General features: G+C 36.2%; 1 protein-coding gene across 1 annotated transcript; it reads right to left on the bottom strand.

Annotated features, from left to right (window-relative positions):
- Positions 1 to 2100: 2100 nt before the first annotated feature.
- Positions 2101 to 7788, bottom strand: il10 (interleukin 10). Its single transcript, XM_058055585.1, has 5 exons — positions 7550 to 7788; positions 7375 to 7434; positions 7130 to 7294; positions 5288 to 5350; positions 2101 to 5202 (listed from the first exon to the last, which is right to left on the bottom strand). The coding sequence occupies exons 1-5, from the start codon at positions 7715 to 7717 to the stop codon at positions 5092 to 5094; spliced, it is 567 nt and encodes a 188-aa protein (XP_057911568.1). The 5' UTR covers positions 7718 to 7788; the 3' UTR covers positions 2101 to 5091.
- Positions 7789 to 12045: the final 4257 nt, after the last annotated feature.

Raw genomic sequence — 12045 nt, 5'->3', positions numbered from 1 at the left:
CTGTTGACGAATCGTTGGTTCATTGAGGACTATGAAAAGGAGTTAAAAACTACAACAAGAGTAATATGTTTTAATAAGGATACAAAAACGCTACGTCAGAGGAGTCTCTTAATAATTTCTTCTGTCCAAGAAATTGATAATTACAAAGTGGAATTACTTCTGCGAGTTTTGGAGCATAAGACACAAAAATACAAGGACAATGTTAACTGGGGTGACATTTTGTTGGCTTGTTATTTCTGGTCATGTGACAGGGCGGTAGAGTAGCCGTTGTTTACATGGCAACTGATGTTTTCAGATCTGGAAACTGTTTTCAAAAAATCCCGTTTCAGGGCACCCAGAACGCCAGTTCCATGTGGATGAACGAAATACTAAAATACTTATCCGTGTATTCAGTTTTTTTTTTAATCTGACTGACATCAACATATAGGTGTCAATCACAGCTGAGTTTTATTATATTTGTGAAGTAATTTATATACATTAAATTTGTATACATTATATTATGTACATTTATATACATTATAATTTATATACATATAAAAAATGTACTGTATATACCACAATATCTAATGTTTACATTCCAGAAGCCACAAGACGTGTTTGTCATAAAAATACCAAACCATCACAACCCTGTAAAATCTGTCGACACGTTGTGATAACTTCTACAGCTTATGAAGTTATTTTTTTGGATAACTTTTTCAAGTCATGTCAACAGACGTGACTCACCTCATGGGGTCGGCCAACTGCTGGCTTGGGATTTTTTTTTTTTTGTCTGTGAGATGTGACACACAGACTGAACTTGTGACAGACAGGCTTTGGCTTGTGGAATACACACGTTTGAGTTGTAAAACAAGTACGGTGGCATTGAGTCAAATGGGATATTTGTGTGTGTGTGTGTGTGTGTGTGTGTGTATTCCAACCAATGCTCAAGCAGCCACGGACCTTTTCCTGCTTTGACTGTGACGAAACCCACAGTCATCTAACATCCATGCATGATTGTCAGGTGAGGGGAATGAAGCTCGGGACCCCCCCCCCCCCCCCCCCCCCCCATAGAACTTAATCTTGGTTAACATCGAGTAGTCAGTGTACAGCTTGGAAATCAGCCATTGTTGCGTAAATATCTGGCAATAAATGAAAAAGTGACACATAAATTGTGTCCAAAGTGAGAACCATTGTTGCCATGTGACCCGGTTGCTTCACAATGCCGCAGTCCGTGTTGGAATTCATGTTTCCCTCAATGAACCATAGCTCCCCGGTGCTGACAGCACTCATGCAGTCCCAGACCATGATACTGCCACCCAGTGATGGCTGAAGCCCTCCTAAAATAGGCCTAATGACAGTCCGTGTTGGAATTCATGTTTCCCTCAATGAACCATAGCTCCCCAGTGTTGACAGCACTCATGCAGTCCCAGACCATGATACTGTCACCCAGTGGGGCCTATTTTAGGGGGGCTGTTGGAATTCAAGTTTCCCTCAATGAACCATAGCTCCCCAGTGTTGACAGCACTCATGCAGCCCCAGACCACGATACTGCCACCCAGTGGGGCCTATTGGGTGGCTGTTGGAATTCACGGTTCCCTCAATGAACCATAGCTCCCCAGTGTTGACAGCACTCATGCAGCCCCAGACCACGATACTGCCACCCAGTGGGGTCTGAATCCCCCCTAAAATAGGCCTAATGACAGTCCGTGTTGGAATTCATGTTTCCCTTCATGAACCATAGCTCCCCAGTGCTCACAGCACTCATGCAGCCCCAGACCACGATACTGCCACCCAGTGGGGCCTATATTAGGGGGTCTGTTGGAATTCATGTTTCCCTCAACCATAGTTCCCCAGTGTTGACAGCACTCATGCAGCCCCAGACCACGATACTGCCACCCAGTGGGGCCTATTGGGTGGCTGTTGGAATTCACGGTTCCCTCAATGAACCATAGCTCCCCAGTACTGATAGCACTCATGCAGCCCCAGACCACGATACTGCCACCCAGTGGGGCCTATTGGGTGGCTGTTGGAATTCACGGTTCCCTCAATGAACCATAGCTCCCCAGTGTTGACAGCACTCATGCAGCCCCAGACCACGATACTGCCACCCAGTGGGGTCTGAATCCCCCCTAAAATAGGCCTAATGACAGTCCGTGTTGGAATTCATGTTTCCCTTCATGAACCATAGCTCCCCAGTGCTCACAGCACTCATGCAGCCCCAGACCACGATACTGCCACCCAGTGGGGCCTATATTAGGGGGTCTGTTGGAATTCATGTTTCCCTCAACCATAGTTCCCCAGTGTTGACAGCACTCATGCAGCCCCAGACCACGATACTGCCACCCAGTGGGGCCTATTGGGTGGCTGTTGGAATTCACGTTTCCCTCAATGAACCATAGCTCCCCAGTACTGATAGCACTCATGCAGCCCCAGACCATGATACTGCCAGTGGCATCATTAGGCCTATTTAGACCCCCTAAAATGTTCTTAAGCCCCCCTAAATAATTTTGACATTTTTTGTAGATTTGTTTTTTTACAAAAATTATATTTTGATATTTTTTATGGATTTGTTTTATTGTTTTTTTTTTTTTTTTTACAACAATACTAGCCTAATTCTACCCGTTCGTAGCATACGCATGAGCACACGGTCATACCATATCACAACATACACTCCCAATTTCTCTGGAGGAAAAAGCTCCATTTTAAGTGTTAAGTCTGTCTTACTTCCATTGTTAGTTTTCTTTGTTCTTGACATTTTTGTAGCAAGAAATATGTTTTTGGAAGCTATGCATGCATCATGGCTGTGTTAAGATTTGGATTTCATTAGCAGCTTTAGTTTGGAACAATCATACATTGCTCAATGGCTCATCATCAGGATTCAGCAGTTCAGCTGCTCTTCTGCTGGTCCCTTACGGGAGAATGTGGAAGACCCATTGAAACTTTATCAATAAACAAAACAGAAACAAGCAGATTCCCAACCGCACCTGCAATGAAAGTTTCTTTTTTTTTTTAATGATTCCGGTATGAAAGCAAGTTTGTTTTTCTCACGTTTCGAATTGTAAATGTCCTCCAATGTCCTCCAAATTAGCGTGTGTGATGAAATGTCTGTGAGTAGTTTCATTGCAGAGCTGTGAGTCAACACGGGAATCTAACACACGGCGTGATGCCTGTTCGTGGAAATGCTGCACCCGCAGTCCATTTAAAGAGACGGAAAGCCAACATTTGCGTTTGTGGCCGGTGGCTTTCTGCAATCAGCCGCATGAGCTCTGACGAGACAGAGGCAGGAATTTGCCTCTTATTTAAACTCCTGACAAAAAAACAGCATCTCACGAAAGTGGATACAGGATGTCGCTATATTATCGATGCAATACGTTTTATTTTCGTACCGGTCGCGGAACACTGTCGTCGAGACGGTAAATTGGTGTACCAGTCCACCTTTTGCACAAAACATTCAGTCAGTTTTGCTTCAGCTCATTCTGGACAATCTACCAATCACTGCAATGACGTCAGCCTCTCTGAGGTCTCCTCTGGCAGCATTGCAGCAACTCCGCAGCCAACCATTTATTTTCTATGCCGCTTATCCTCCAATGAGTGTACAAAATTATCATCAACCTTACTTTTTTGTTCATATGATTCATTCTGCTTGGTTCTGCTTGCTCCATGAGGCATTCAGGTGCACTTGTAATTGTTAATATTAGGTGCAGGGAAAGGCAAAGTTCTCAATTCAGTGTTTGTTGTATAGCTCAGCTAGTAGTGCTTGGTTCCTGGCTCAGAAGTTGTCAGTTTGATTGGAGAGTCGAGTGCTTTCATTGCATGTTTTAGCATATTTCCACTGCATTTCAGCCAAGCTTCAGCTTCCAAACGGCTCCGGTTTTCGTTCTAAATTTGGATTTTGGCCCCGTTTCGAAAGCATTTGAGTTTCGCTTCAGCTTTTAAACGAAGAAAAAGAAACTGCATGTCATATTTATGATATAATTGGTCTTTGCTTCTGGTTCGTTCTGTTTCAACTTTCTTCTTAAAAGCCTTCTTTTCATAATATTATGACTTTATTACCTTGATAAATAAAAATAAATACAGTTTTATTTTGTTTTGTATGTTTTTCGTAATATTCTGATTTCAAAGAATCCCACCATTTTTTTCCTTTAATATTTAAATTACACATTTAAAATCTAAAATTGTTACATTACTTCATAATGTTACGGGTTTATTCTTGTAAATTTGAAAAAAAAATTCCATTAATATTTTAGCTTTAATTTTGTAAAATAACAGTTGTTTTCCATTCCTGCGTGCCCCCCCCCAAAAAAAATTTCTTAACTTTCTTTTTGTAAATTTTCTCCTAATTCCCACAATAGAACTTTTTCAATAAAATAATTGTTCAGAAATTACAACTTTATTTTGTTTTGTTAGTTTCTCAGAATATTATGGCAAAAAAAATGGATAGCATGCTTTACCGCACAATGGCTAAAATAATTTTTAATATTTCAGTGTTCTGCTACTTTTTTGCATAATATTACAACATGATTCTCATAACATTTTTGTTGTTATATTGCAACTTTTTTCAGATTTTTCCATTGGTGCTGCTGGTTTTTTCCGTGTTTGTTTGGGTTTTTTTTTTTTATTACCTGGGCCTTTTTTTTGCTTTTTTAAAAAAAAAAATTTTTAAATTGAAAATCCACAAGTTGGTGTGTTTTTTTTTGTTTGTTTGTTTTTTTTTTAACCCTGAGTGCGAGTAAGCGGTACGATTGTGTGTGTGAACGAGTGCCTTTTTTAGTACTCGGGTGACGCTGGTGAGTTACGGTAAGTCTAGACTCAGGTGGTGGTGCTGCTGGTAAGTGGAGGATGTAGGTCACGTTTGAGGTTAGTTGCGATACATTTAAAACGTATACAATGCAGTAATGCAGGATGTGAACTATACCAGTCACCTACACCTCATACGTAGTAGTACAAATACTCCAAAGCTATAAATACCTCCAGATCATTTATTGGGAATCCATTTCAAATAAATACAAAGACGGCAAAACAGAAATAAATATTTCAATGGACTCAATATGATTCAAATATAGTCCACCTGTTTGGTGAATAATGTAACTGACTGTACACAAGTGAAGGTCGTCACAAGGGCACAGCATGGCTCCTGTGGCGTTGCGATGCCAAATATGTTTCGATGTAGTTAAAGAGTATATCCAGCTCCCCCATGGCTTTGTACACGCCTTTACTCTCCAGCTGCGGACAAAAAAATTGTCTTTTATCAAACCTTTGAACTTTATTTACTTTTATTTACAGTAGCGTATGCGGGATTCAAACTCACCTGATTGTACGTTGTATTTAGACTTATGATGTCAAATTGATTCTGGCAGGCAAAGTATTTTCTCTGCAAGAAGAAGAAAGAGTTCAAGACCTGGATGACGCACATAAGACGTACGTAAGACATCTTCATAAGACATCTTCCCGTTTCTTGCAATCAACATGTGTCATATCGAAGGGAATGTTTTGGGATTCAGCCCAAAACCAGGAAGAACATTTTGATGCTCCGCATATGAGGGAGTCATCCAAACACGGGTTTTACTCAGAAACATGACACTCGACCTTCTAGTATTTGGAAACAGAAACTGGGTTGTCGAGAAAACAAGCAGAAGCCGAAAGGACCAAATTACGTTTTCTTGACAAATATTCATTCTTTTCATTGTTTCTTTACGTTTCCTCTTTTTTTTTTTTTTTTTTTTTTTTAGAATATGCCCTATTATATAAAATTTGTCAGATATTTTTTTGTAAAAAAAAAAAATCAAGAACAAATTTTTAAAAAATCTATAAAAAATAGCAAATTATTTGGGGGGGCTTAAGAAAAATTTAAATAGTCTTTTTTTAATTTAGTCGTAGGCTAGTATTCGCATGCTTATTGGCCTGCTTATTAGCCTGCTTTTGCCCTATTATATACAATTAGTCAGAATTTTTTTTTTGTAAAAAAAAAAAATCAAAAAATATCAAATTATTTAGGGAGACTTAAGAACATTTTTAATGATGCTTGTATACTATACAAGTTTAGTCGTAGGCTAGTATTAGCCTGCTTATCGGCTTGCTTATTAGCCTGCTTTTGCCCTGTTATATAAAATTAGTCAGAGATTTTTTGGGTAAAAAAAAATATAAATAAAATATATATATTTTTTTAAAAATCAATAAAAAAATATCAAATTATTTAGGGGGCTTCAGAACATTTTAATGACGCTTGTATACTATACAAGTTTAGTCGTAGGCTAGTATTTGCATGCTTATTGGCTTGCTTATTAGCCTGCTTTTGCCCTGTTATATAAAATTAGTCAGAATTTTTTTTTGTAAAAAAAAATCAATAAAAAAAATCAAATTATTTAGGGGGACTTAAGAACATTTTTAATGACGCTTGTATACTATACAAGTTTAGTCTTAGGCTAGTATTCGCATGCTTATTGGCTTGCTTATTAGCCTGCTTTTGCCCTGTTATATAAAATTAGTCAGATATTTTTTTTTGTTAATTTTTTTTAAAAAAATCAATAAAACATATCAAATTATTTAGGGGGACTTAAGAACATTTTTAATGACGCTTGTATACTATACAAGTTTAGTCGTAGGCTAGTATTCGCATGCTTATTGGCTTGCTTATTAGCCTGCTTTTGCCCTGAGATTTTTTTTGTAAAAAAAATAAAACAATTTTTTTTTTGAAAAATCAATAAAAAAAATATCAAATTATTTCGGGAGCTTAAGAACGTTTTTAATGATGCTTATACACTATACAAGTTTAGTTGTAGACTAGTATTCGCATGCTTATTGGCTTGCTTATTAGCCTGCTTTTGCCCTGTTTTTTTGTAAAATTATTATTTTTTAAATCAGTAAAAAATATCTAATTATTTAGGGGGGCTTAAGAACATTTTTAATGACGCTTGTACACTCTACAAGTTTAGTCATAGTAAAAAAAAAAAAAAAAAAAATAATATATATATATATATATATATATATACACATACACACACACACACACATATATATATACACGCACATATATGTGTTCCCAACTAAAATATACCCATTCAACGCTGCCTATAACGCGTTTGTGTTCAACTATCCAATTTTCTTTGCGTCAAATGCGCACCCAATCGGTGCAGCTTGCCCGCATACTCACACATTTATTGACCTCCCGCTTGAGCTCATCGAATATCTGCTGGATGGACTCCATGGGGGGCTTCAGGTCCCTGATGTCCTCCGTGAGCCCGGACAGCGCCGTGGGCAGCACCGTCCGCAGGTAGAAGTCCAGGATGCTGTTCATGGCGTGGCAGGCAAACGGCGTCTGATCGGGAAAACACAAACCGTTTCCGTTACTGCCGTTGTCGGTTTCGCACCATCCGCCACTTTAGGAAGTCCACTTACTCGAAACGACTCCTCGACACTCTGGTCCAGCAACGCAGTGTCCAGATCATTGTTTGATTCCTGTTCGATTTAAAAAAAAAAAAGAAAAGAAGAAGAAGCGAGCGTCATTTTGCATTGCATTGTGATGCCTTCAAGTACCGGCTCGTTTTTAGTAGCATTCGTTTTTTGTACTCACGTAAAAGTCCCTAATCTGCAAATAATCGTGTCGTAGCTTTCTGAGCCTGCCGGGGAACCTTTCCACGAAGCGACAGCACTGGTTGCTGCACATTGGGGTGCCGCACGCTTTACCGAGGAGAACCTGGACCACCAGGACCACCAGGAGGAGACTTGCGGTGATGCGCATGTTGGTGGAATAAATGCGGACTTGTTGGCTTCTCAGGCTCGGTCAAGATGCTTATTTGTGGTTCTATTATGTCTTGTCTTAATATATAGGCGAATTATGACTGGGTCGGAAGTGACAAGACATGGTTAAACATGCTTATTACATGCTGGGAAGTTTCCTTTTTTTTTTTTTTTTGCATGCATTGCTGATGATGGGTTTCTTCTTGAGGGAAAATTCCGGGCGGCCCTAAACTTCCACATTAGAATAAGTAATTTCATCTTAATATTAATATTCATATATACTGAGTGTGTGTGTGTGTGTGTGTGTTATATGCATGTAAAAAAAAAAGTGTACTTTTTAATACTTTTTTGAAACTGTAAAGTTTGCAATACCAAAAGAAAGGCAGATATGAAAAATGTTAAATCTCATACCGTGAAATATGAAAATGAAATATATCTAAAGCATAAAACTTGATCAAATCTTGTTATACTTTTTTTTTTTAATACTTTTTTTTTATTTTTGGGGCTTTTTTTTGCAATGCTTATTCCATAAAATCAAACCAAAAATGTTAGGATACACACACAAAATTAAGTGTTTTTCAGGGGTGTTTAAAGTGTGGCACAGGGGCCAATTCTGGCCCGTAGCTTGTTTTCATTATCCCTTTGTATATTCTAAAAATAAAAGTAATACCTAAAATGTATTTATACGTTTTTTAAACCCAAATAAAACATCTTGTGTGCCTCGAACAATCAGTCAAAATGGTCTGGCCGGTGCTGAAAGTGTTACATTTCGAAAGAAGGCTGGTATTGAAAGAGTTAATTAGATTAATTAATGAGATTAATTAATGAGATAATTAAATACAGTCATTCCTCCCCACATCACAGTTTGGATTTTCTATATCGCTTATCCTCATGAAAGTATGTTGGAGCCTATCCCAGCTGTCTTCGGGCGAGAGGCGGGGTCCACCCTGGACTGGTGGCCAGCCAATCACAGGGCACATATAGACAAACAACCATTCACACTCACATTCATACCTATGGACAATTTGGAGTCGCCAACCAACCCAAACAGAAGCAATGCATGAATATTGTATGATTTCTTAGTAAATATATATATAAATAAATAATATAATTTAAAATAATATAATAATTTAATATAATATAATCATATATATATGATATAATAAATAATATTTCAGCATGTATTTTTGCCCAAAGTAAGCATTTTTTAGCATAAAAATGTCTTAACGAAGTAACATACATCTATAAAGAAGACGCCTTCACATTGTGGATGTAGTATCCTACATTGGTCACTAGGTGTCAGTAATAGTTTCATTAGAAAAGCACCAGACTTGAACGGCGGAACAACAGGCTTTGATTGTAGGTTTAAACGACCTCACAACAGACATAATAAAATATTTAGTTTATGAAGAAGGAATACTACTTGATTAATTTGATAATTGATAAAAATAGACAAAAATAGACAATTTCTTCTGCAGAAAACATGTCGTAAATATGTGATAATACAAGTGAAATGTTATTAAATTGGAAACATGCATACAAATACATTTTTAATACAGTTTTATGGACAAATAAATGAAATAAAAAATAACAAATTTATATTAAAAATATATACATATAATATATAAAGAAGATACAGTTATAATACAGTTAAATGGACAGATAAATAAAATAAACAATAATAACAAATTTATTTAAAAAATATATATATAATATATAAAAAGATACATTTATAATACAGTTAAATGGACAGATAAATAAAATAAAAAAATAACAAATTTATAAAAAAATATATATATAATATATATATTAAAAAATACATTTATAATACAGTTAAATGGATAGATAAATAAAATAAAAAATAATAACAAATTTATAAAAAAATATATATAATATATAAAAAATATACATTTATAATACAGTTAAATGGACAGATAAATAAAATTAAAAATGACAAATGTCTAAAAAATATATAACATATATAAAAAAGATACATTTATAATACAGTTAAATGGATAGATAAATAAAATAAAAAATAATTAAAAAAATATTTTAAAAAATATATAATATATATAAAAAATATAAATTTTAATACAGTTAAATGGACAGATAAATAAAATAAAATAAATTATAATTTAACTTAAAAAAACTTTAAAACTTTAAAAAACTTTAAAAAAATCAACAATTGAGGCTCTGCATGAACCATGTGTCAAAATTAGCCATTTTAAGTCCTATGGACTCCTGAAATAACTCAAATAGTAACTAAAAAGTATGATTCTGTGTTTTCCTTTCATTTTCGAGTTTACGGGATGCATAGTCCCGTGTCTCGTGTCCCGTGTCCCGCGTCCATGCAGCCATCTTTATATTGAGCAACTTTGGTGTTTTCAAATGTCATTGGAAGTCATGCCCCAACTAATCACCTTCCCAACACACAATCGAGGTCAAGTCCGTGTTAACTGAAGTGGTGACACTTGTGTGACACAAAGGTGATTTTTTTTATGTGTGGACACTGACGTGGGGATGGCTTCTCATGTGACCTTTAGACTCACAAACATGGAATATCACCAAAGATCCAAGATGACTTGGCTGAACCTGAAAACTCTTTCTATGAAAATGTTGAAAAATTGTCAACAGTTTTGGTTTGTTAAATAATGTCAAATTTTTTGGGACACCTTGTACTTCTGCTTTTTTTTTGGGGGGGGGGGGGGGGGGTAGGTGAAAAATGAAACTAGTTAAGAACAAAGTGTTCTGTTTGATTTCTAAAAAATCGATACATTGCAAAATCTGGAGAGTTTGAAAAACAAACAGGGTTTATCAGTCTGTGTTGCAACTCCAGAACTGGAAATGATGAGTTTCCTGGTGGACGCATTAAAAGTAACACAAAGTATAATAACAACAACATAAAAATTTTGTTTTTTTTTTTCTTCCCTAAAATACTACTAATTACTAAAATAAAGAATGAGTAAGTCAAAGAATGGCCATCCGCAATTCTTATGTGAAACATCATCTCCTTTTTTTTTGCACCTTCTAAAGAGAGAAAGTTAGCAGTTAGCACAAGGGAGCTAAAGTGCATCAAGGGATACAAGAGGTACATTCATGACAACACGCAATACTTACAGGATTTGGATGATTGTAAACATTAAACCGGAAGTTCTTTCCTGGGTGCATTGTTCTAGCGCTAACAGTAGCATGTCAACCTGTTTGCTATTGCTAATCATGGCAGACTACTTTTGGAGCATGAGACACGAAGGATGAGATACAGGTTATTCAAGTTTTTTTTTTTTACATTTCCAAGTCAGAAAATCCAAATAAAAACTCATATTGGGACATGTTTGTATACTTGTATAGACACCTTTTGAGTGTTAAGTCGCTGTGTAATGAATGTATTGTTATTGTTATATAGACTGCCGATCATCCTTGAGTGAAAGTTAGCCGTTAGCACAAGGGAGCTAAAGTGCATCAAGGGATACAAGAGGTACATTCATGACAACACGCAATACTTACAGTATTTGGATGATTGTAAACATTATCCGGAAGTTCTTTCCTGGGTGCATTGATCTAGCGCTACTTCTGTCAACATATCAAGCTTGCGTCTGTTTGCTATTGCTAATCATGGCTACAGGTTTTTCGAGTTTTTTTTTAACATTTCCAAGTCAGAAAATGCAAATAAAAACTCATATTGGGACATGTTTGTATACTTGTATAGACACCTTTTGAGTGTTAAGTCGCTGTGTAATGAATGTATTGTTATTGTTATACAGACTGCCGATCATCCTTGAGTTCCTAAAGGTTGACATACTCTATGAGCGCACTGTTAGCACATGATTAGCTCCTACCAAAGAAAGAACTATCATTTCCTCCTGGTATTATTAGTAACTAACGACGGATGAGATACAGTTTTGTTTTTGTTTTTTTACATTTTTAAGTCAGAAAACGCAAATAAAAACTCATATTGGGACATGTTTGTATACTTGTATAGACCCATTTTGAGTGTTAAGTCGCTGTGTAATGAATGTATTGTTATTGTTATATATACGATACTACCGATCATACTTGAGTTCCTTAAGACATAGTCTATGAGCGCACCGTTAGCTCATGATTAGCTCCTACCAAAGAAAGAACTATCATTTCTTCCTGGTATTATTAGTAACTCACGACGGATGAGATAGTTTTTTTTTTTTTTACATTCTTAAGTCAGAAAATGCAAATAAAAACTCGTATTGGGACATGTTTGTATACTTGTATAGACACTTTTTGATTGTTAAGTCGCTGTGTAATGAATGTATTGTTATTGTTATATATACGATACTACCGATCATACTTGAGTTC

Source organism: Doryrhamphus excisus, chromosome 18 (genome assembly GCF_030265055.1).
Source record: "Doryrhamphus excisus isolate RoL2022-K1 chromosome 18, RoL_Dexc_1.0, whole genome shotgun sequence".
Classification (NCBI taxonomy): Eukaryota; Metazoa; Chordata; class Actinopteri; order Syngnathiformes; family Syngnathidae; genus Doryrhamphus; species Doryrhamphus excisus.
This window is presented reverse-complemented; position numbering and strand designations above follow the sequence as displayed.